A 25,459-nucleotide genomic window follows, 5' to 3' on the forward strand; every position below is an offset into this window, starting at 1 on the left:
GCCCTCATACCGGGATAGCCCCGTATTGGGCGCGCCCGGGGCTCCCGAGGCTCCGGAGGTACATTCTCCGGAACTCGTCCTTCTTCTTCTTTGACGATGATCCGACCCATTTCCTTGAAGACCTGATAAAATACCCATGAGGATTTTATGGTATATTAATTTTTGAAGAAACACATCAGTTTAAGTTAACAAACATTCTATGCAATTTTTCCAGTGACTGCTACTGGAAAGTTAACAATGCGCCCTTGATTACATATAGAAATAATTTTAAAGATAAATGGATTTTAGTGATATTGAGGCATTTGCAATCATGTATGCTGAGTAGGTTGATGAAAGGTGCTGCTCTGCTTGAACCTTATCTTTGTATAAATATATCATACTAACGAGCGACACACAAACTACTTTTAATATTTGTTATTTTATTATCATGATTTTGGGTGTTATTTTTTTATTTGTATTTCAATATATACTTTTATTATAAAAATTAATTTTTGAAGATATAAAAATATAAGATTGACTAAATTTTATATACCCTTGTTTAGGTCTATAAAAGTAAAACATAAATATAAAATAATAATATGTTGTTGATTTGATTCGAAACTTAAATCTTTAACATCATTTTAGACAGTAGAATATTCAGTATTTCTTGTATTACATCTAAAATTTTAATTTATATATTTTTTTATCTAACCATCATTATTCTTTGATATACCATGCTTATAACTAACCAATAAAAATTATCTTAGTTCGTTTATGATGTAAATATTATATCATGCTTCTATTACCCTTATTTTATCTTTTATATTTATCTTTCTTCTTTTCTTTCTTATAGTTCTCGGTCATCATAATTTTAAAATTCTAATAGTATCGTAATAAAAATTTAGCAAATAAAAGAAATATGTGATTATAAGTTTAGTTATATTCTAAAAATATTGAAATCCTAATAGTATTTTAATCCTAAATGGAGATATAATTGCATATTTAAAAAATTCATTAATATAGAAATTTATTTTAAATTTAGAATCTGTTTTTTTTAAATAAAAACTTGTAAAGCTTAGCTATCTACATTGCAAGCGGCCAAAATTTTTGATATCTTAGAATTTATAATATAATATTTATGAATAATTCTAGTATTTCATAATTTAAGGCATATGTTTCGATAATTTTGTCTTATAACATAATTTTCAACATATTTAATTTGAATTGTGTTAAAAATTATAACTTGAATCGTATGGTAGAGTAATGTAGTTATGGTGTCATATACTATTTTATATTTTTTAAGAAAATGGTTCTATATCATTTATTTTGGTTTGGTGTGGAAGTTGGACCCCCTCTATTTTTTTATATGAGGCTTTGATTTTTGCACACATTTCAATGTGTTTTGACTGGCTGGTTAGAGATAAAATTTTTGAAATTTTTATTTTGTGAATTAAAATATTTGTTGTCTATTTTTGTTCCCAGTTTTTTTTTACAAATAATATTTCTAACTAACAGGTCAAAATACATTAAAATGTGCGCAAAAGTTAAAGCATCATATAAAAAAATGGAGGGGGTAAAATAAGACTATTATCAAAAAGAAAAAGATTGTGTAATTATGAGAATAATACATTATATGATAACATGTGTTAGATGATATCAATTATATCTTGGCTTGGGAGTTGGTAAGTAGCATTACAGATTGTTCTCTTTCCAGTATTGGTTGGAAAGTAGCATTAAATTACTTATTACCGATAATTTTGTCTTATAACATAGTTTTCAACATATTTGATTTGAATTGTGTTAAAAATTATAACTTGAATCATGTGGAAGAGTAATTTAGTTATGGTGTCATATACTATTTTAAGTGTTTTCTCAAGAAAACGGTTCTACATCATTTATTTTGGTTTGGTGTGGATGTTGGAAAGTAAAACTCCCTCTGTTTTTCTATATGACGATTTTACTTTTGCACATATTTCAATGTGTTTTGACCGGCTAGTTAGAAATAAAAAAAATTAAAATTTTCTTTTTGTGAATTAAAATATTTATTGTCTATTTTTGTTCCTAATTTTTTTTTACAAATTTTGTTTTAACTACCCGGTTAAAATATACCGAAATGTGTGCAAAAGTTAAAGCGTCATGTAAAAAACAGAGAGAGTATTAAGTAAGACTATTATCATGAAGAAAAAAGATTGTGTACTTATGAGAGTAAAACATTAAATGAAAACATGTGTTAGATGATATTAATTATTTCTTAGTGTGGGAGTTGGTAAGTAGCATTACAGTTTGTTCTATTTCCAGTATTGCTTGAAAAGTAGCATTAAATTACTTCTTCCCTATAAAACTAGCCAAGAGTTGTAGAGTTGAGCACAATAAAATCTTATACATCATCCTTAGGAGTTCGGTATAGAAGAATGAAGTTCCCCGTATTTTTTTATGTTTTAATTATGCTTTTTGCAGTAAGTATTTTAAGTCTGGGAGGTTATACTTTATATGTTTACATTCATCTCATGTATATTTATTTCATTATAAATTATAAATTTCATTTTTTGGATAACTAATGATATAGAATTTGTTTTGTTCTTTCTTGTTTGATGGATTAGTTTCTAGGCCTTGCTTCTGCAAGAAAAGAACCTCAAGACTACTGGATATGGGAGATGAATGGAAAGCCGATGTCCAAGGAAATTAAAGATTTATATCCGCAAAATCCAACATCTCAATCTCATTCCCCTAAACAATTTGAATTTACGTCACATATCCAAAAAACTCACACCCAAAATCATATCCAAAGAGATTTTGACATTTCAACCCAAATTTTAGAAACCCAAACCAAAAATCAGATAAAAAAAGATTTTGATATTTCACCACAAATTTTAGAAACCCAGACCCAAAAGCATATCCAAAAAAAGTTTGACATTTCACCAAAGATGTTTCCAGCACAAAACCGAAATTATTTCAATAAAGTATTCAATACTGCACCGCCAGTCTTCATATCCAATAGTTACGATCACTTTCAAAAGTATGGTGCCAGAAATGTTCAACATGGACATTAAAGATACAAATGAAATTATTGATGCCAAAATTATGGATCTTAGAGACCGAAGTATTGTAAGATTTAATACCGGTCATGTAATTTTATGATTTCTAAATAATTTTTGAATAAGTAAAGTTATTGAGGAACTTATATGGTTGACAATGTGAAATTATGATTACTTTTATTGATTTCGCATATCATAAATTCAATATAAAGATGACAACATAAGTTAAGATAAAAACGTTATCGACTTGAATTAATGGCAAAAATTTAATTAAATACTTTTACATTGACTACTGTTAAAGTAGTTTATGTCTTACAATGTTCGACAATATGTTTAAGTTTAAATATATAAATAATTTATGATGTAGGGCATATAGTACTCTCGTTAGTACTTTATTTAAGAGTAATTCAGTGAATTAAACCCTAAAATGATATTCTTATACATTAAGATAAATAAATTACCACATATAATCACATCACATAAAATGTACCAACTTATTATGAGGCTAAATATTCTTCACCCACAATTTGAATAAAAATTATTTTTTTAGGAATTATTTGTATAAGAGTTTAATTTATTATGACCATATATGAAAATAAATATGGCTCAAAATTATCAAAGATGTAGCATTTTAAGTTTGTTATCAGTTATCAAACTTTATTTAGTTTTGGATCATCATGTGTCAAAGAAACGATATATAAATTTTATACTACAATTTCTATAACGCATTTATTTCACACATACACATACATGACACATTATATTAAAAACTTCAGATTACAAATCTCAACTACTTGGTAGTTAGTCGTACATTAGACTAGATTCACCCACTATATTCTTGAACATATATTTGTATAATATTCGTTTATATGTTTCCAAAATAGTGGTAACAACAAGTGATTTTTAGCAATCTATTAATGGTTGTTAATGGATTTTAATAGACTTGTTTGTTTCCCAACTTATAAGTTACTTATAGTTTATAAGCCCGCAATAATTTATCGATGAGTGTTTGTCGACCCAACTTATAAGTCGAATTTATAACTCATAACCTGATAAGTTGAATGTTGGTAACGACGTGTATTTACTAAACTTATTTTAATTTTATGTTTTTTTACTAACTTTAGTTTTAAAATGTATGTTTTAAATGTTAATACTAATTTAAATTCATGAAATATGATAATTTATATTTAAAAATTTATTTATTTATAGTTCATTTTGATAAAAAAAATTGTGACTTATAAGTACAACTCTAAAAACATTTATATAACTTATAAGTATTTTCAACTTATCACTTTTAAGTCACTTATTCATTTGAAGTCATCAGTCACTTATTTTAAAAAAATTTGAACTGACACATTTTCTACCTGTATATTAAATTTTATTTACTCTACTTCAGAGAGCTTTTTTTATATATGGTATTATAGATCTGTAAGATTTCTTATATCTTGGTTTATAGATGTATATTGTATAAAATCGTAGTTATGATCAATTATTCAAATATGCCGTGATAAATCTGCAAGTATCGAATTTTAACCGCGCAAAGGGAACAAATTTGAACACAAATGCACAGAAGATTTAGAGATGAAATAAAAATCTTATGACATCTCTCAATAGTATATGCGTTCACTTTATTACTAAAATTATAATTGATTGTCACTCATCTCTGTTCCTCTCCAAGATTAAAGACATGTTGTAAGATCCCACATTAATAAGAATAGGAGTATTTGAGGCCTTTATAGATACAACTCAAAACTAATATGCACTAAATCACTAACTTTTTCATATTAATATGTGGTGGCTTGTTTGGTTCAGTATGCATTCGGTTGTGCGATTGAATATTATAAAATGGTATTAGAGCTCTACCCGGCCGGAACTACAATAACACTGCCCGAATTCCATATATGTGTTTGTGAGCTCGATGAGGAAGTCGACCCGATAAGAAGGAGTGCTTGTAATATTCCACAATGATGTGAATAAACAATTTTTAATGACAGGTATAAGATCACACATTACACAGATTACGCACTTTTATTATTGTGGGACCATGCGCAATTAAACACATGCATTTGCACCAGGCATATAGCTGTACTTCATGCATTTCCCCTATGCGCAAAGGTATGGGCCACAAATATCTTGCATGCATGTAATTTGTCAAGAAAATTAATGTTGTATGAATGATTCGAACCTTCATCATGCATGACAATGTCCTTGCATTCTACCATCGAAAAAGATTCAAAACATATTGAATACATTATATCATTATTATGTAACTTGCATAAGCGGGATCTTATCCAAATTTTTGGTAGTTACGGTCCATATACTACAAATTTAATAAAGACCGTTAGATCTTTAAAGAAATTGATCATAACCACTGGATTTAAAATAAAGAAATATCCTATAACCAACTATAAGTAATTATTCTAAATTGAACAAAATATCCTACATTTTAAATAATTTAAACCAAAAAGAAGTAGGCATCCTAAACTGAAAAGAATAATAATGTGAAATTCATAATTATCTTTTTTTCTTCAATTTCTGGATAATGATAAGGACCGTTAGATTTTTAAAGAAATTTATCATAGCCGTTGGATATAAACTAAAAAAATATACTATAACCAATGATGAGTCGGTATTCTAAATAGAATAGAGTATCCTACCTTTTCAATGATTTAAACCAAAAATAAGTAGTCATCCTAAACTAAATAGAATAATAATGCAAAATCTATAAGTTTTTTTCTTCAATTTCTGGATAACGTTCGTTGGACAAAATTTTTAAACCATCAGAACATTAAATATTACTTCGTGAGTTTTTTGTGAGCTGTAAAATCGTCAAAATCTGATTTTACTCCTTCCTCGCCGAAGATATGACCCATTTCATTTGTAGAACTTAAGATAGAGCCGAAATAAAATCAAACAAAACTCGGTAATTTTTCTATTTGTTTGAAATTTAAATTTGATTTTTTTAAAATATTTCAAATTAATAGACATTTTTTAAATCAAAAAGTCGTGCATTGCAAGTCAAAATATTTAAAAATTTCATAGTCGGTTAGTTGATATTGTACTTTAGTTGATAAGGTACTTGGCTTTATGTAATACACGGTATTGCTTTTGTATATATGTTATTCATGGTACTTTTTTCAAAACCTATATAGAGATAACTCGTTCATGGGTACAATGACCTTGAAATAAGACAAAATGATACACACGCGTTGGGGGAAATCTACCAAAGCTAGGCAGATATTCATCATCCTGACTAAAGCAAATTATACTATTATAGCATAAAATCATCATGGGTATTTCATCGGGTCAATAAAGGAAATGGGTCATATCGTCGGCGAGAAAGGAGTAAACCGCGCTTCGGACAACATGTCACTGGAGCATCGGGCGCGCCTAACTCTAGAATATAACAGAATATTTTTGAAATCTTTAGAAGGCACTTGAAGATTCAAGAAGAATCTAGAAGATGGCGGAACTCGGTGGAGCTTGGTGGAACCTTCAAGGCTTGGGAGCTTTTTAGAGATTTCCTATATAAATATGTATATTCTAGAATAATAATGTATAGTTAGATTGTGGAATAATCTTGAAGCATGTGGGATGTACATTGTTAGGTAATGAATAACACACAAGGGGGGGGGTGAATGTGTTTTACTGTTTTGAGCTTTTCTTGAATATTTTTGGTTGAACAAAGTAAATTTAATCTTGTAGAGACGATGTGTTAATGCAGTAAATAAACATGCAATAAACAAGAACACAATCTTTTTAAAACTCACTTAATTTTTATATTAAAAATCAAGAATATTTTGCTACAAAATTTCTAGGCTCTTTGTTTAAAGAGCTTAGCTTCTTCTTGAGAGAGTTACTAGATTTCTTTCTAAATTATTACTTCTGACTGAAGGACCAGCGTTAACTTTATAATTCAATTAACTGCTGGTTTACACAATATACAATAAGACATGCTATTAGCTTTTTTAAACTGTTACTTGTCATTTCTATTTACAGAAAAGTAACTCTTCCATTTCCTGATTAGCATATCTTTAGCACCCTATGATTTTCTTGATCTTCCTCTATCAGTTAATCTTCACCATTGATCTTGCACATTCTTCAAGCTGCTTTGTGTAGACTTGTCAATCCAGCTGGTTGGATTGTTTGTTGATTATTTATCTTGAATATTGAACTGGTCTGTGATTTTGTACTTTGAGAATTTCACTCGAGATCTCCAATTAGGCATATAGAGATCTTATTGGAGATCTTGACATCTCGATAAGTATAATGACTAATCGAGATCTCTAATGCTCTAGTGAATTTGACTTATAGAGGTCTCTGAGTTCTCGAATGAAACTTTGGCTTGTCGAGATCTCTCAGCATCATGTCTTCACTTTGACTTGTCGACAACTTAGAGTTCTCTAGTGAATTTTGACTTATCGATATCTCTGAGTTCTCTAGTAAACTTTGACTTATCGATAACTCAGAGTTCTCTAATAAATGTAGATTTGTCGATAACTCTGAGTTCTCTAGTGGAGAAATGACTTCTCGATATCTCCAACCTTCATGTCTTATTGACTTATCGATATCTCTCTGAGTTCTCTAGTAACTTTCCTGACTTCTCGATAAGTCATTTGGAGTTCTCGAATAACTTCTCTATAGCACTAAATCTGTGACTTGTAGAGATCTTGACTTAAAGTATTTTTAACCAAACAGATTTATTCAACTCCAAACTTCTTCAAAATTCTTCTGAGGCATGCTCACCTTGATCTTCTTCCAGATAGAATCCTTAGGCTTGATACTATTTCAGGAAAAAAACTCCAGTCTGCTCCTTTGACATTTTTACAGATTATAAGTGTTACAAGTACAAAATACAAATTTAGACAACAATACAACTTACTTAGGGTTGACAAATTGTCTTAGTATTGTTAAGGTACATGTATGTCTTATACAATAATTTCCCCCAATTTGTGAGAAGATTGCTTAACACAAATTCATGCCTGTTAACAAGACTAACCCCAAGATTAACAGATTATGAAATATAACAGTTCATTATTCTCCTTAGATCAGATGTCCATTTAGCCTTGCTTCACACTTTGATCAGGAACACTAATGATGTTGTCACCTTCAGTAATCTTTGACATCATCACTTATATATTACAATCTCCCCCAACTTGTGCATTATGAAATTATGCACAAGTTTTGATTGATGATGTCAAAACTCTAAATAAATGCAGAAGTCAATCTCCCCATTTTGTCTTCTTCTGCGAGTATAACAAACTTTACTTCTATACATGTCTTTAATATTATCTGCATCAACATTGCATGGAGATTTACTCGATTTTCCCTTGTAAAGTTTGTACCACCAGTGCATTTAGATTTACTCTTCTCTCCCCCTATCAAGAAGAGAGTATTATTGTCTGGCAACATCCAACAATTTTTTTGCATTTAGATATATTCTCCCCCTTTTTGACATGATCTCTAGGTGGAAAGATTCAGCTAGATGCACGTTATTCAAGCTTTTGTCATTGTCCATTTAGAACAATATCTACAGCTTCAAGCTTCAGTGATTTCTGTAGTGATGAATTCAACAGGTAGAATAGGAGACTTTACTTAGACCTGCAGAAAAAGTCTTTCAGTAATAAAAGTCCAAAACTCTCTGTTCTTTTAATAAGTAGTCTCACTACTTCTCACTGCACTAGTCTCATGACTTTTAAGAGTCAGAGTTTCCTCATAAGGATTACTAAATTCAGACACTCATCTACCTCTCCTTTTTCCAGGAAGGATCTTGCCTCTATTATTTTCTATTTTTCTCTCAATCTTTTCTCTCATCCTCACATGAAAGGATCAAATGTTGTTTGACCTACAGAAATAAGAGATGGTTGAGAAGAGTTGTCTGTGATCATATGATTAAGGGTGATCCATATAGGTCTAATCATACTCATTTCATCAGAAGAGTGAGTATGCATTTCATACCTTGTGGGATTCTGAAGAATCAGTTGATTGATTTAATATTAATATGCAGCTGCATCTTTCATCAGTTTCAACTGTTCTCACAGTGTTCTCAGTGATTCTGCCTTCATCACCATTTTGAGGTAATGGATCTTGTGTGTCTGGAGATTCAAGAGTTGTTGTATTACTTTGACATCCAGGTTCTTGTGTACTCTACTCCACTGTCTGAATTCTGAGCTTCTGTTAACACTATTTGTTGTACAGTTGTGTCATGTTTATCAAGAGATTCTTCCTTGTCTTCTATACTATGTGAAGTATAGGTTCTTGTGGAACATGAATCAGGAAATGATGGTGCTGCTATGCCCCATTAAGACATAGGTTCTTGTGTGCATAATCTAGGAAGTGAAAATCTTTTGATAGTCTCATCTGCATGTCCAAGAGTAATCTCTTTTACTCTCTTTTAGCTTTGCTGTTGTAGGAACTTCTGATAGTTTTCCTTAGCAAATCTTCCTTAAGTCTAACATAGCAAGGTTGATGAGCTTCTGTGAAGACCAATATTAGATGAAGTTCTGGTACTCTCTTTGGAGATGAATCAGAATAGCCGTTGTAAGCATCTTGGACAAGAAGGGTTGTTCTAGTCATGTAGCGGTTCTGTTTTAGTAAGCACAAGTATCCCCTTCATGAATTCTGTAGGTTTTAGATAAGCATGAAGATCTTAGCTTATTACATCCTTCTCTTCTCAAAGAACAAAACAAAGGAAGAACATTTTGTGAGGTTTCTATCCATTTGTAAAACAGGTTCCTTTCAAGAGTCACCTGAGTGGGTTTGTGTTTGAGTTTGTGTTTGTGTTGCTGTGCTTGGGTAAACTGCAGTTTGGTTGTGAAAGATGTATTATCTGCAGCTTTGCACAAATGCATGTTGAGTAATCCATAGATCTCAAAAAACTTGTAATTAACAAGTTTTTTGCAATTATAGGAAAATTCAGAGAATTTTGCAAAAAATTGATTTTCAAAGATGTTTAGATACAAAAGTTAAGGAATTTAAACCAAAATCAAGAATTATTTTGTGTAACATCCAACTTTACTTATCCATTGATATGTCTGATGCATTAATTGAAACCAAATGTGTTATCCCTGCTTCGAGTGATTTGTCTGAGTTTGCTGTTATTGTCTTGAAGAAATTGTGTTTAACATGTACTGTATTGAACATATATAACTTTATGATGTTTAGTTTGACATATGCAGTGTAAGATTTTCAGTTGCATGTAGTATTACACGAAAGATGATAATCAGTTAAATTATAAACACATAGGAAACAAGGCACAAACAGCTTTGAAATAGAGAAGATGAAAGATTTTCATTAATATAGAAACAGAGTACAGGATGATTTAGATTCCAACAATTAAACCCTAATCCTAACTACTCTAGTTTCTGCTTCTTCTCTACTTCAATCCTCCCCGCCCTGCGTTGGTACGCTCCAGACATGGAGCGTGCAAGAGAAATGATTCTCTCTTACAGCTCCAGAGCAGCAAGGCGTTCCTGCTCAGCCTCTATGTCACGTCTCTCCTGTTCGAGCGAGACTTCACCCTCGAAAAACAAAAAAATTATTTGATCATCCCAAGAAAGTTCTTCAAAAACTTTAATGGGAACATCAGAAGGAATGCAGACTATCCCTCTAATGCGGACACGAAGCCCAACAGGGTCATAGTAGACCCTGTTATTAGCCAAATGAATGGCTGGTTGATAGACGCCATTGTTTATCTTGAAGAATACAAGAGCAGCCATTTGAGAGATTTGAACAATATGAGGGTTTGGAGTTAGGATGTTTGATGAGAGAAAAAGTAGTGATGAATATTGAATAGAGAAGGATTTGAATTTATATAAGGAGAAAAGAAACCGAAAAGACACTTGAGTTGCCCGGTTAACAAGTGTTTTAATCACACAAACACACTTTACGCGTATCTAGGCAGTTAAAAGTGACTTAACTTTAGAGATTAACTATTCCCCATGCAAGTACACAAGAACACTTACACAAAAAGTAACCCTTCCTAGCACCAAAAGATATTCCACTAGCTCACTAATTAAATCAAATACCGAGAAAGATTTATTTTGAATAAATTCAAAACACATAATTAGCACATAGTCAAATAAATTCAACCATTATCAGTATTCTCAAAACATAACATATAATATACTAGTCTACTTACATTAGACTAACATGTTCCACATTTAATCAAAAATATGCACGTAAGCACGTAAATGTGTCAATAAGTCTTAGTATTTATAGAAAAAGTAAATGACTTAATGACAAATCTGAAATATGCATTGGGATTTATTCGAGAAGTCATTTCGAACAATATTCGCATATTCGAGAAGTTATTACAAGTTCTTGATTAGAGAAGTAAAATAAGTCGATCGAAATGTCTTATTAATACTCAGTTTGTCCAAATAGGACTGATAAATTCTGAATTTTAATCAATAAAAAATTAGAACAAATTTTATGTCAAAAGTATTTTGCTGAACATAATTTATGAATTAAATTATTCCAGTTAAATAGATAAGTATAAATAGAGCTTATAGAGAATTCAAACTACTCATTCGAGAACTCTATAGTGACTTATCGAGAAGTCATCAGTTGTCTCTTCGAGAAGTTCATTTGAGAAGTCCATTATTGGCTTACTCGAGAACTCATTCGAGAAGTCATGATGACTGCTCGAGAAGTTCATTTGAGAAGTCCAAAAATTGACTTATCGAGAACTTAATCAAGAAGTCACAAAATGGCTTATCGAGAAGTCAGTTATACTTACCAAGAATTCAGTTTTTCATACTTTTTGCTTCTTTTGATCTGTTATTTATTAACTTCATATATTTAGGATATGAATTAATAAATATATAGTTTACTTGGAATTTTGAAAATTTCAAGTTAAAATATGTATCGAGAAGTCTGGGTATTTATAGTAAAAGTAAATGACTTGTCGAGAACTCAAAAATAGACGTTTGGAGTTTGTCTATAGAGAAGTCATTTTAAAAAATGAAATAGATATCGAGAAGTCCTTTTAAATTACTCTTATAGAGAACTAAAAATTGACTTATCGAGATGTCAAATAAATACCCAGTTTGTCCAAAAATAGACTGAATTAATTCCAACTTTTATTTGAATAAATTCAATAATTAATTAGAATAAATTTTCCAAAAGTATTTTACCAAAATAATTTATTAAATTAAATTATTTCAGTTCTAAGTTATTGATAAGTCAAAAATTGTACTTGTAGAGAACTCTGTGAATTAAAACTACTAGAGAACTCTACAAGGACTTATCGATAAGTCATTTTTAAGCCTATCGAGAAGTCAGTAAATTGACTTGTCGAGAACTCACTCGAGAAGTCCTAAAATGACTTGTCGAGAAGTCACTTAGACTTATCGAGAACTCAGTTCTCTATATACTTTTGATTATTGCAGTTTTGCCTTGTGTTAATTTTACATATTAAAGATGTAAATTAACAATTAAGCAGTTTACTTAGAATTTGAAAAATTCCAAGTTAATTTTAATTTGAAAAATAAATATGCAGAGATTTCTGAAATATTTATTATTCACATTTCAGTTAATTTCCAATTAAATCAAATTAATTTTGATTTACTGGAGATTACTCTGCTGTAACATACTAGTTGAGTTCTTGCCTTAGGATGAAGAATTTAACATTCCAATTTCACCTAAAAGTCTAGTGAAAGTAGCTTCATCCAAAGGTTTAGTGAAAATGTCAGCATTTTCTGATGCTCCCCCTGAAGTTATGCTCTCTGAGATTCCAGAATTTGAGTTGGATCCTTCAGGAATTGAAGAATTAGAGTTTCCAAAATTATCATAATTTGGCTCATCGGAACTTGATGAATCAGAACTTGAAGAGCTAGTGACTGGTTCTGATGCTTCTTGAGAGTCTTGAGGTGTGGTATGATCATCAGCTTGCTCCCCCTGAACATGTGCATTTTCATTTGGAGCAGTTACCACAGTTTCAATGATATCATAATTTAACCCGTCAGAACTTACAGGATCAGGATTTAGGTCATCAGAATTTACAGAATCAGAATTAACATCTTCATTTTCAAATCTCAGCTGATCATGATCATTGAAATCTTCAAGTCCAGTAATCTTTTTATCATCAAAAGATACATTGATAGATTCCATGACAACCCTTGTTCTTAAATTGTAGACTCTGAAGGCTTTTGTGGAAAGTGGATATCCAACAAAAATTCCTTCATCAGCTTTTAGATCAAATTTTGACAGCTGTTCAGGATGAATCTTAAGAACAAAACACTTGCATCCAAATACATGAAAGTATTTCAGATTTGGCTTCTTTTTCTTCACCATCTCATATGGTGTTTTTCCATGCTTGTTTATGAGTGTAACATTCTGTGTAAAACAAGCAGTCTGCACAGCTTCAGCCCAAAAATAGGTTGGTAGCTTTGCTTCATCAAGCATAGTTCTTGCAGCTTCAATAAGAGTCATGTTCTTTCTTTCTACAACTCCATTCTGCTGTGGAGTTCCAGGTACAGAAAATTCCTGCTTTATTTCATGCTCTTTGCAGAACTCTTCCATGATTGAATTCTTAAACTCAGTGCCATTATCACTTCTTATTATTTTAACAGAATCTTTGACTAACTTATCCAGTTGTCTGACATGATCAGTTAGAGTAGATGCAGTTTCATTCTTCTTGTGCAAGAAATACACCCAAGTGTATCTTGTGAACTCGTCCACTATAACCATAGCATATTTCTTCTTTGCAATAGACATGACATTGACTGGACCAAATAGATCAACATGCCGTAAGTGATAAGGCTCAAGAAATGAGGATTTAGTTTTGCTCTTGAATGAAGATTTTCTTTATTTTGCCTTTTGACATGAGTCACAAAGACCATCAGGAGCAAATATTTATTTTGGATGTCCTCTCACAAGATCTTTCTTTACTAGCTCATTTATGTTGTTAAAATTTAAATGAGAGAGTCTCTTGTGCCAATTTCAGCTTTCTTCAATTGATGCTCTGCTTAACAGACAGGTTGCAGAATCATCAGAATTTGTTGAAAGTCTGGCTTCATATATGTTACCATATATGTAACCTTTCAGAACCACTTTGCCTGTAGAATTACTTACAACTTCACAGTGTTCTTCAAAGAAATCCACATGATAACCTATGTCACAGATTTGACTCACACTTAGCATATTGTGTTTAAGTCCTGAGACAAGAGCTACTGTTTCAATTATGACATTCCCAAGATTTATATTGTCATATCCTAGAGTCTTTCCCATGTTTACATCTACATAAGAAACTCCTGGGCCAGCTTTCTCCACAAATTCTGATAGCAGGGCTTTATTTCCAGTCATATGTCCTGAACATCCACTGTCCAGAACCAAGATGTTTTTCCTGTTGCCCTGCAATCACAAAGACCACTATTGATTAGTTTTAAGGACCCAGACTTGCTTGGATCCTTTGACCTTGTTAAGTTTGTTAGCATTTGCAGCGGATTTAGTTTCAGAGTTTATGCTAACATGCTTTTTATCAGACTTTATATCAGACTTTGCATCAGAATTTACACTAGAAGGAATTACACTAACTTTATTTAAAGAAGGTTTTATTTCATAATAATCATAGTACAAACTATGATATTCCTTACAATTATAAATAGAATGCCATAAACTTCCACAATGAAAACAAGAATTTTGTGGTTTAAACCTAACAGACTGACTCTTAACTCCTGATTTAGGAGGTAAAGAGTTTATATCTTTATTTTTCCTGCAAAAAGAAGCAAGATGGTTAGAGTTTCCACAATTATAGCATTTCTTTCTAGGAGCTTTAGGAACAGGCATATAATTATTACTTTTATTCACACCTTCCTTTCCATTCCTATTTTTCCTAGCTTTCTTTACCTTGTTCACATTTTTAATCTCTTTTACCTTTATACTTAAGCTGCTTCTTTGTCATTAAGCCAAGTTTACAAAAGGTGGTTTATCCTGTTTTAATTTGTCAGAAGTTGACTTTTCTTTGACTTCTGTTTTAGAGTCTTTCATCTCTTCAGAATCAGACAAAACAGTTTTTGCAACAAACTTAACAGGATTTACCTTTGGCTTAATTGGCGAAGTCCCTTTCTCACTTTTACCATCTTTATATCCTAACCCCTCTTTCCAGTTTCCACTACTTAGAATATTCTGAGCTGTTTTGCCTGAGTTAGTCCAAGTCCTGATGATTTCTCTTTCTTTTTCTAATTCAGTTTTTAGATAATCATTCTGTTTAAGTAATTCATTCTTAACATACACAGCATTATCTCTCTTTGTCTGAATAGTGTTCATATTGACTAACTCTTCTTCAAGATAGTTATTTCTGTTTTTGTACTTTAGATTTTCAAATTTTAATCTTTCATTCTCTAAAGTCTGATCTCTATAGCTAATATAAATATTTTTCAGAAATAATCTCAACTCAGTAATATCTTCTGTATCAAAAGCAAGAGTTGATAGAGGTACCTCTAGTTTAGCAGCATCAGAACTGCTATCAGCATTTGCGATTAAGGCATAGTTCACCTCTTCTTCAGATTCTGAAGTGTCTGCCCAGTTTTTCTTCTTTGTGATAAGTGCATGGCCTTTATCACCGTTTCCTTTCTTACAATAAGGAGAGATGTGGTCTCTTTCACCATAATTGTAGCATTTGACATTTGAATTGTCTTCTCTGTCAGACTTTCCTCCTTTGCCTTCAGTCTTTCTGAACCCTTTCTTGTCAGAACTTCCACCTTTCCTGGAAAACTTCTTACCCTTTCTGAATTTCTTGTAGGCTATCTTTGTGATACCCTTCACCATAAGAGCACACAGTTGCATCATCTCTGCATCAACATCCACTTCAGATAAATTTTCAGGTTCTGAATCATCATCATCAGAATCTGATGACTCTGAATCAGACTGTATGATGAGAGCCTTTCCTTTTGCCTTCCTAGAGACAATTGGATTTTCTTCAGCCTTTAAAGCAACTGTCTTAGACTTCCCTCCACGACTCTTCTTTCTTTTCTCCATCTCAAGTTCATGAGTCTTGAGTCATCAAGAGACATATCAGCAAGTTCATAGTTGTCTCTTATTGTAGTAGCTTTCAAATCCCACTTTTCAAGAAGAGCTAGTAGGAATTTCAGATTTGAATCTTCTAGATCATATTCCTTATCCACTACTGACAGATCATTCAACAGCTTTGTGAATCTGTCATATGTATCAGTTAGTGACTCATCAGATTTTGAGTCAAAGTGCTCATACTCCTGTGTGAGTATTGTCTTCCTGTTCTTTTAGATGGCATTGGTTCCTTGACATCTCAGTTCCAATGCATCCCATATTTCTTTTGCAGTCTTGCATCCAATCACTCTGTTTGACATGACATTGTCAAGTGCACTATGAAGCAAATGTCTTACTTTTGCATCCTTGCCTAGTGAAGAGATGTCTTCAGTGGTGAATTCTCTCTTTTCTTTGGGAATCATCCTATGTGGCTCATTCCCAACTGCAACAGAAAGCTTTGTGGGCTTGTGTGGACCATCATAAATTCTGTCTAAATATTATGGATCTGTAACTTCCAGAAACATGGCCATTTTCACACTCCATACAGGGTACTCAGACACCTTGAGCATAGGGACCCTGATGGTTTCATATCTACTGGTATTTTGAATGGGTTGAACCTTTGCAGGTTCTTGAGGGTCTGGTATTTTTGCTTGATCAGACATGATTGATTGTTTGTTTGGATCTTAACTGTTTGCAAGCTTAACAGATCGGCTCTAATACAACTTGATAGGCCTCAATGATACTATAGAAGGGGGTTGTATAGTATCTACAATCAATTCGATTATGAACACAAGTAGAAACCAAGTTTATTTAATAAATCAAACTCCGTTATAGTAGTTTTAATCTACTCTCTCAGTGATGTATAATATCACTAAGAGCTGCTAGGGTTACAATGAATAATATTCTCGTGAATGATAACACTTATACTGTAAACCCTAATCTGTGTTTATATAATACACAGTTACAAGATATCTTCTAATTGATATGAAATATATCTCTTCCTAAAATATATCAATCAGATATTATCTACTGCAGTCCTATAGCTGTCCAATTCTTCATGCATATCTTTACTTGTTTAATCCAGATCCTCTCTTGTAAATCAGCCGTTTTTCATCCCTGAAGTGTATCCGCACTTAAGTCCTGATATAAGTTCTGACGCCTTAAGTTCTGATAACTTCCTGTTTTCAGTAAATTCTGATTTCCAGTTAAGTTCTGATATTCTGATAATAAGTTCTGAAACTAAACAAATCAGATTATACATGACATCACCAATATATCTAACAATTAATTACCGATTTTGAAAATTACTCAATTTAATCATTAATTTAAAAATATGTATTAAAATTATTACATAATAATGACTAAATTGACATAAATTTTTAATGATCATATTTATACGAATTCCAATTTATAATTCTATTCCGTCATTTTTATAATAAGTGCTTAATTTAATATATTTGTATGAAATGTGCGAAAAAATGTCAAAAATACACCACTTTTCAACCGTCCAAAATACCGATTTAATTGGAGTGTCGGCCAAAATACTCATGAAATACACATTCCGAAAATGTCTATTTATCTTTTAAAATTTTAATTTTGACAAAGATACGCACATGCATGTTTACGTTTAAATTTTTAACTCTACGCATGAAACACTAAAAAGCATGTTGTATTCTTTATTAAGATTTAGAAAATCGAATACACAATTTTCAAATACGTATTTTACGGGTATTCTCGACGAATACTCCCCCGATCAGTATTTTGGGCATTTATTCCCAAATATCATGTATTTTGATTTTTCCCCGAAAGGAAAGCTTCATTTATTTTCTTTTTTCTGTATGGATAAATCAGAACGGCATCAAATAAAATGGAACTCATACTAAAAAATATCGAAAATATGCAAATGTTTTTTCATGTAAATAAAATTAATAAAATAATGTTTATTACGTTGTCCACATAATTCCCTTTTCTTCATTTTCCCCTTTTCTGGGAATCAGAATTATTCTTGTAGAATCTTTCTCCTTCAACCCTTCATCCTTTTTTTCAATTATGATACATACATAGATAGATATAAAAATTTAATAATATTATAACATTTTTTTAATTATATAGTAATAGAAAGCTATTAGTTTTTTTAGATTGTGTTCATTCCTCCTCCTCTCTTCTCCTCATCATGTCTACAGAGATTGAGATCCATGGTCAAGAAATGGGTCACCCCTTTGAAGATTTGTCAATTCAAGTTGAGGTTAAAAATCCTATCTTTCATTTTCTTGATTTTCTTGAATTTGTATTGTGTTTTCTTGATGGGTTTGGTTTGATTTGAGTTGGGTTTTTTTATTTGCAGAAAAAGATTAGTTTTTTAGGTTTGTATGTGTGTTTTCTTGATGGGTTTGGTTTGATTTGAGTTGGGTTTTTTTAATTTGCAGAAAAAGATTAGTTTTTTAGGTTTGTATGTGTGTTTTCTTGATGGGTTTGGTTTGATTTGAGTTGTGGTTTTTTATTTGCATAAAAGATTCATTTTTTTAGTTTTGTATGTATGTTTTCTTGATGGGTTTGGTTTGATTTGACTTGGGTTGGTGTTGTTTTTTTGTTTGTTGCAGAAAAAGTTGTCAGGGGTGAATGTGAATGTGAATGGGGAGAATGATCATCATGGGGTGTGTGCAATTTGTTTGAATCAGATTGTGTTGCAGGAAACTGCCCTTGTTAAAGGTTGCGAGCATGCCTACTGGTTTGTATCCACCTCCTTATCTGTTATTTATTTGTGTTTATATATGTGTTTGTCATTCATTTGGAGGAAATGTGTATGCGTAAATATGTTTGTCGATGTTATATTCTGATGTATGTTTAGATGATTCGGATAACAAAGCGTATGTTGTAGCATGTAGTATATGTATGTTGAGCTCTTAAAGAGAGGTTAGTTTTGCTATGTAAGACTTATTCCAAAAGGGAAATTGTGCAGTTGTGTGAGGGTAAATTAGATGGTCCACATTAACATCTGAGTTTGTTTAATTTACTAGGAAAACGGAAAAAAACTTAGGTAGAGGGGGTTTATGAAAAAGTATAAAGAAAATGTATGAGCTAGCTATTTTATTACGTGTTACTTGTTTTTGGTTTTGTAAGATATAGTACTAAGGCCCCAAAACGGATAAGTAATCCCTCTTTTTGACTCATTTCCGGTCTCACCTTGATGCAATTCTTGTGATGTTATGGAAGAATTTTTTTGAAGTCAACAAGTTACCAACACCTCAAAATAAGCATCTTTTTAGAAAGGGGACATGTATAAATGTGTTCACAGAGGCTTGAGTATAATTTATGTGTGGTTAAACATGCATTGCAAAAAAATGTAGCATGTAGTAGTTTGTTGAAAACCGACTATTTTATTGTTTATTCAGATTTAACAAGTTATTTTACTACATTTTCTACTAGAGTTCGATTTATTTTGAAATTCAAAGGGTGTTTGCATTATGATGGAGTACTATTGATTTGCTTTGTGCTTTTGCTTTCCTGGCTAAATTTGGTGATGAAATTTGTGGATTGTACATGTGAGATGAAAATGTCTTGGCAGTCTACTTTTTAGTTCATCATTTTCTTGCATTGTCATCATTTTTAGTTTTGCTTTGGAGTTTTTGGTGTTAACCTGAGTGGCTATATATGTTTATAACAACCCACCGGAAAGTGTTACGATAAAACTAATACAAAAGGAAGAAAATTTAAGTTCAAATCACAGAACCGCGCCTTCAGTAAACTCATTTAGTGATTACGAGTCTGGAAAAAGATTTAGGTTTTTTTGGCATATGTCTTTGAGGCATTCAGCCTTGGTATTTATGGACGCCTGGTTAGATTATCTGTTTGAGTAGTACCAAGGCACTCAAACAGATAGAAGATATGAATTTGAATTATAGTGAGTTGGAGAAGAATATGAGGCTATTAACCGACACTTAACATGGCGGGGTTTGCTGGAAAGCCTAGCAACGGTAAAATGTTCTGTGTTGAATATAGAGTAAGTTGGAAGTGTGTAGTCTTTTGTCTTGTGAAGAGTATAACGACATCCCCTACCTTCTCATATAATTGGTTATATCTATATACAAGTGGAGTTTGTTGCTAGAAGTCACCACGCGGACTTCTATTTCAGAATGTAGTATTACTAGGAACTCCAGTATCTTGCATATGCGAGTAAATGCATGCATATGTAATATTTTATCTAGCATTCAAAAACCCGCAAGTGTCAAACTTCAAGCATTTGATTCCTTGTTGAATAGGCAACATAATAGTTGATATTTTAATTTATTTTTCTGTTAGTGATTGTTATTACGAAATGAGTTGAGGGATAAGTTATAAATATTAGTGAAGTGGCATCCAAATGATCACTTGACCACTAGTGCGCAATAATTTTTTTTATACGTAATGCTACTGCCACAAGGGTTTTTGTTAGTAGATGCATTAGCGGTATTGTTTTTGAAATCAATAGTCTCTGGGAGGGTCGGAATCATATTTTTTGCTTATTAAAGTGGTTTTCCTTTGTAATGATTTGTTTTATATTTGTCCTGTTGTCATAGTGTGACATGCATCCTTCGCTGGGCGACGTACAAGGACGATCCGACCTGCCCGCAGTGTAAACATCCATTCGAGTTTCTCAATCTTCACAGATCACTTGATGGCAGGTATTCTATTATAAAGATATATGTTTATGGATCACAATTTCTCTTACTTTAGTGTAGCATATGAAACTGGTCTGATGTAGGAAAAAGAATTGGGATTGAATTTGGTAATAAGCTATAGAATAAATGTCTATCATGTAGGGATGGGCATCCACCCCGCTCCGCCAATCCCGATCCGATCCGATCCCTGCCCCATTAGGGTCAGGGATTCGGGGAATTTTTCGGGGGCGGGGCGGGGAAATTTTTTTAAAATTTTTCTTGATCCTTACTATCATGATCCTTTTAGTTGCATCTGATTATGTGAATCCTCCACAATGAGTATACGTTTTTTGTTCTTATTTAATTTGAGCAAATTTTTGTTGCAATTTTACAAATATATATCAATGTGTCGATACTTTAAGGACCTGGAAATGATTAACATATATATAAATTTATTACCTAATAAGAAAATTTTAAGGTCAGATTCTAGTCAATATGACTGAATCTTTGAATCTTTGTCCAAAAGGACATTTAAATAGGAAAGGAGAAAGTACTAAACTAGGAACCATAGACAGACTATTCCCAAAAAATTATATATTAATAACTACTACAGTAGCTATTTTGACTTGGAAGAGGCTTAAAAGGTACGGGTTAAGTTTCAATGTGGTCACTGAATTCAGTTAAATCCTAAAACGTATCCCAAATGCTTATATGTAAATTTTGATTGGTTATACTTCTATCAGAATTGTCCCTCCAATCACCACTTAAGTATTTGGGATCCAAATTGGAAGCTCTAGTATCGCTAGTTTTATAAAGCCTTTGAAGCAGAGTTCTGTATATACGATCTTTTCTATTGACCTAACCAGAAACCCACAATATAATAATATCAATAATTAAGAACTCTAAATGAGCCAGTGTACGGTGATTATATACATAAGCTTTCCGTCAAATATTATAAAGCCTTGCAGTAATGAAATGTAAATATGTCTACTTATTATGTATTCACTTGTGTTCATTATTCTCATGACTTACTTGTACAGTATTCATGACTACATGTTAGAGGAAAGTGTGTGTCTTCTTCTGCGAGCATCTTGGTTTGTGCCTATGGTTGTGGAATGCCGGGATGAGGTAGAAGATGATGTAGATGATTACTATGCCTATGAGGATGAGGAGGATGATCTGAATGAAGTTTACTTGGGAAATTCATCTAGTCTGCGTATTGGCAATCGGAGGTGGGGAGATAATGGATTTGTTAGAGGAGGAAGGCAAGAAGCAAGGCCAGTGTATCGACCGAATGTTCAGGATTCAGGTGGTGGTTCATCTTCTCGTGAGCCTAAGAACAAAGAGGCTATGAAAGATTCAGCTGCCATGGGTCGACGAGCTAAAAGGGCTCTCAAGCGTGAAGCTGCTGACAAGGCAGCTGCTGCAAAACACCAGCAGCGCTTGGCAAGGTTGGGACGAACGTGATCCTTGTTGCCTTCACCTGTACATTATATAATAAGAATTTAGCCTGCACCATCTAGTGATGCTCCTGTACATTATTTCTTTCATTTTTAGGAAATAATAATGACATGTTAGTTGTTGCCTGTACCCATTGGATGGGTTTGTCTGGAAGGTTAAACCATGTATCTCTCTCAAGTTTGATATTTTCAAATTAACTAAAATGCTATAACAGAGTAGTTCGTTTCAGGTTTCAGTTGTGTTCACTAGAAATAGTAGATTACTTACATCATGTGAGTCACCTTGATATTGTCAAGGTGATATGTACTCTCACTCACAGGCAAAGGGTCTAAGCTCTAAGGTGCTTATCGAGTTTGAATTTGAATTTTTTAATAACGAGTCGAATCAAACTCAATTACCTTACCGATCAATTTCAGTTGTTCAAACTCGAGCTTGTTAACGAACGAGTTGAGTTCAAGTTGGGCACTAATATTTCAACTCGAGTTCGGGGTCCTTGGAAAAAATTATTATTTTTTATTTTTCATTATAGACTTATTTTTTCACTATTTGCTACATGTTCATGTTTAATTTTGGGGATAATGGGAGATTAGACTTAGTAATTGATGATAATCCTATATGATTTACATTTTAATTGTGTTCATTTTTAATTTTGGGGATAATGGGAGATTAGACGATTCGTAATTGACCCTCCTGTATGATTTACATATTAATTGTATTCATGTATTGTAATATACAACTTTATAGTAATGCACAGTTTTTTTTAAAAAAAAATATATTTTTTAAGTCCTCTAATATATTTTTAAAATTTATTTTTATAAGTCCGTGTAATTTACGTTATTTTTATTTTTTAAATTGTTTATATATTGTTATTTCTGACGTTGTTGTAATATTGTTTTTATTTTTTAAAGTTTGTTGTAATATTTTTGGAACAAATATGCATATACTGGGAAATATACGAATGAGAAATTGAATTATAACTATATATAGTACAATATCTAATCATATTCTATCCACTAATGTATCATTGGATCATATGTTGCTGTTTAAATAGTAGTAGAATAATGTAATTATTTCATATCTATGAATGTTAAATTTCTAATCATATTTTATTTAGGATTATGTTAGGATATTATATCGTAATTGATGTTTGAATATTATTATAACAAATGTAATCATTTTCTATAGATGATTGTATTAGGAATATACTTATTCTAATAAGATGCAATCTTAACCGTTTATTTTTAATTATATCATATCAACGATTGAGATTGTTTTAGCGGTACTTATTATATATTAAGGATATAATGATATAATAATAAGGATATAATTTAATTTTTTTTATTTAGAGGTATTTAATTTTTTAAAAAAATACTAATAATTGAAATATATAATTATATTGTTTTTCTTATATGTGTTTACGAAACATAATTATTTTTTAATTTAAACGATAAGTTTTATCCTTGTTCAATAGTTTACATACCACATTTAGTTTTATTTTAAAAAAAATTATCCTAGACCCGTATACTGATCAAATCCAACTGATTATATCTAGTTTGATTTTAATTTTGTACAAAACCAGATAAATATATACTTTTGTTTAAGTTAGTTGAATAATGTATATTATTTGTTTTAATTGGCCGAATTTTATTTTGATTTTAATTTTATTTTACTGTGGTTTAGTTTTATAAACTTTTAGCCTGAATAAATAGTTAATTTCTTTTGTTTTAGCCTGATGTCATTATTCGATCGACAAATTACCAGTTTAATAATATAATTTTTTAGCCGAATCAATAGTAATTATTATTTTATTTCAATCCGAAATCCAATACACGACTAAATTCAGCTGATTATATTTAGTTTTATTTTAAATTTACTTTAATCTCGACCAATGTTTAAATTTTATTTTGGCATGCAATACAAGAATTTTTTATTTAACAAATATTTTTTATTTTGAAATAGTTAAAAGAATTAAATTAAAGTTCAAACAAATAAAAAAATTACCGAGTTTCGTTTTATTTTATTTCGGCTCTATCTTGAGTTCTATAAATCAGATTTTGACGATTTTATTGCCCACGCAAAACTCACGAAATAATGTTTAATTCGGTTATGATTTAAAATTTTTGTCCAAAAATAACTCCTTATTATTTATTATATAGTATACATAACGGTGATCTTATCCAAATTTTTGATAGTTATGGTGCTATACTTCCAATTTAATATGGATCGTTAGATCTTTAAAAAAATTGATCATAACTGTTGGATCTAAAATAAAGAAAAAGCAGATGATTAATCACCTGCTTCTCACGTTCCGTGAATTTTTTTACGAATTTTCCATTATTATTCTATTCAGATTAGAATACCTACTTCTTTTTGGTTTAAATTATTGAAACGGTAGAAAATTCTATTCAATTTAGAATACATACTTATGGTCGAGTTGAGTACAAGTCAATCTCGAATCAAGTTCAAATTGACCATCCATAGAACTCGATAAGTTTATCGAACATATATTTGTGTTCGAACTCGAGCTTATGACAGGAAGTGCGAATGATGTACATGTAAATAAATTACTTCATAAATTTGGTTGTGTACGAAGAATAAGCTTTATTTAGCTATTGTCAGATAATGCCTGAGATTTCATCCACAAAATATGCTTAGAAGGGATCACACACTTGAACATGAATTCTCTTGTAACAACATATTGTTAGAAAATATAATTATATTATTATATTATATATATGTTAGAGTATTCTCGGTATTTAGCTTATATTGATATTTTATATAAGTTTTGACATGTATTATAAATTTTATGTTGATTGTAATAAAATTTGACGTTCACATTATATATCTAAAGCTATTATGGTATCAAGGCTCGGTTAGGGAGGGACTCAGGTTCGAGTCCTCCCACCCCATTTATTTAATTTAAATATTTTTTCTTGATAAAAAGTCTAATCACTAAACACATAAATTAAATTACATGTCCTGTTTTTAGGATTATATCGTCTTGTCTCAAGACATGGTAAGAATGTTTTCTTGTTATTGATTAGTTTTTCCCCAAAAGTTCAAAGATTTGTTCTCCGGTTCTTGAATAAGTTTTGTTTAGAGAATTTTGAGATGGATGTCCAAAGGAATGAAATTCGTGAAATAGAAGATAGTTTTTCCATGTTCTCAATTGAAGATGAAGATCAAGGAGGGCTCACATTTGAAGCATAAAATGGCTTCTTTATGGCGAACAGGAAAAAGCATGTATGTGAAGCAACTAGACTCCGATCATTTTTTTGTTTCAGTTTTATCATGAAATTGACATTAAACATGTTGCAATGTGAGCCCTTGGACTTTTGG

The 25,459-nt window shown here is 31.4% G+C and overlaps 1 protein-coding gene and 1 long non-coding RNA gene across 2 annotated transcripts; both read left to right on the top strand.

Annotated features, from left to right (window-relative positions):
• The first annotated feature begins 2,295 nt into the window (after nt 1-2,295).
• On the top strand, nt 2,296-3,156 carry LOC141723295 (uncharacterized). The gene is made up of 2 exons (XR_012576233.1): nt 2,296-2,435; nt 2,580-3,156. It is a non-coding gene; the product is annotated as an uncharacterized LOC141723295 (long non-coding RNA).
• A 14,861-nt stretch (nt 3,157-18,017) lies between these two features.
• On the top strand, nt 18,018-22,355 carry LOC141659446 (uncharacterized). The gene is made up of 4 exons (XM_074466310.1): nt 18,018-18,267; nt 18,623-18,750; nt 20,579-20,683; nt 21,700-22,355. The coding sequence occupies exons 1-4, from the start codon at nt 18,196-18,198 to the stop codon at nt 22,124-22,126; spliced, it is 732 nt and encodes a 243-aa protein (XP_074322411.1). The 5' UTR covers nt 18,018-18,195; the 3' UTR covers nt 22,127-22,355.
• The last annotated feature ends 3,104 nt before the right edge of the window (nt 22,356-25,459 follow it).

Source organism: Apium graveolens, chromosome 5, assembly GCF_009905375.1.
Source record: "Apium graveolens cultivar Ventura chromosome 5, ASM990537v1, whole genome shotgun sequence".
Taxonomy (NCBI): domain Eukaryota; kingdom Viridiplantae; phylum Streptophyta; class Magnoliopsida; order Apiales; family Apiaceae; genus Apium; species Apium graveolens.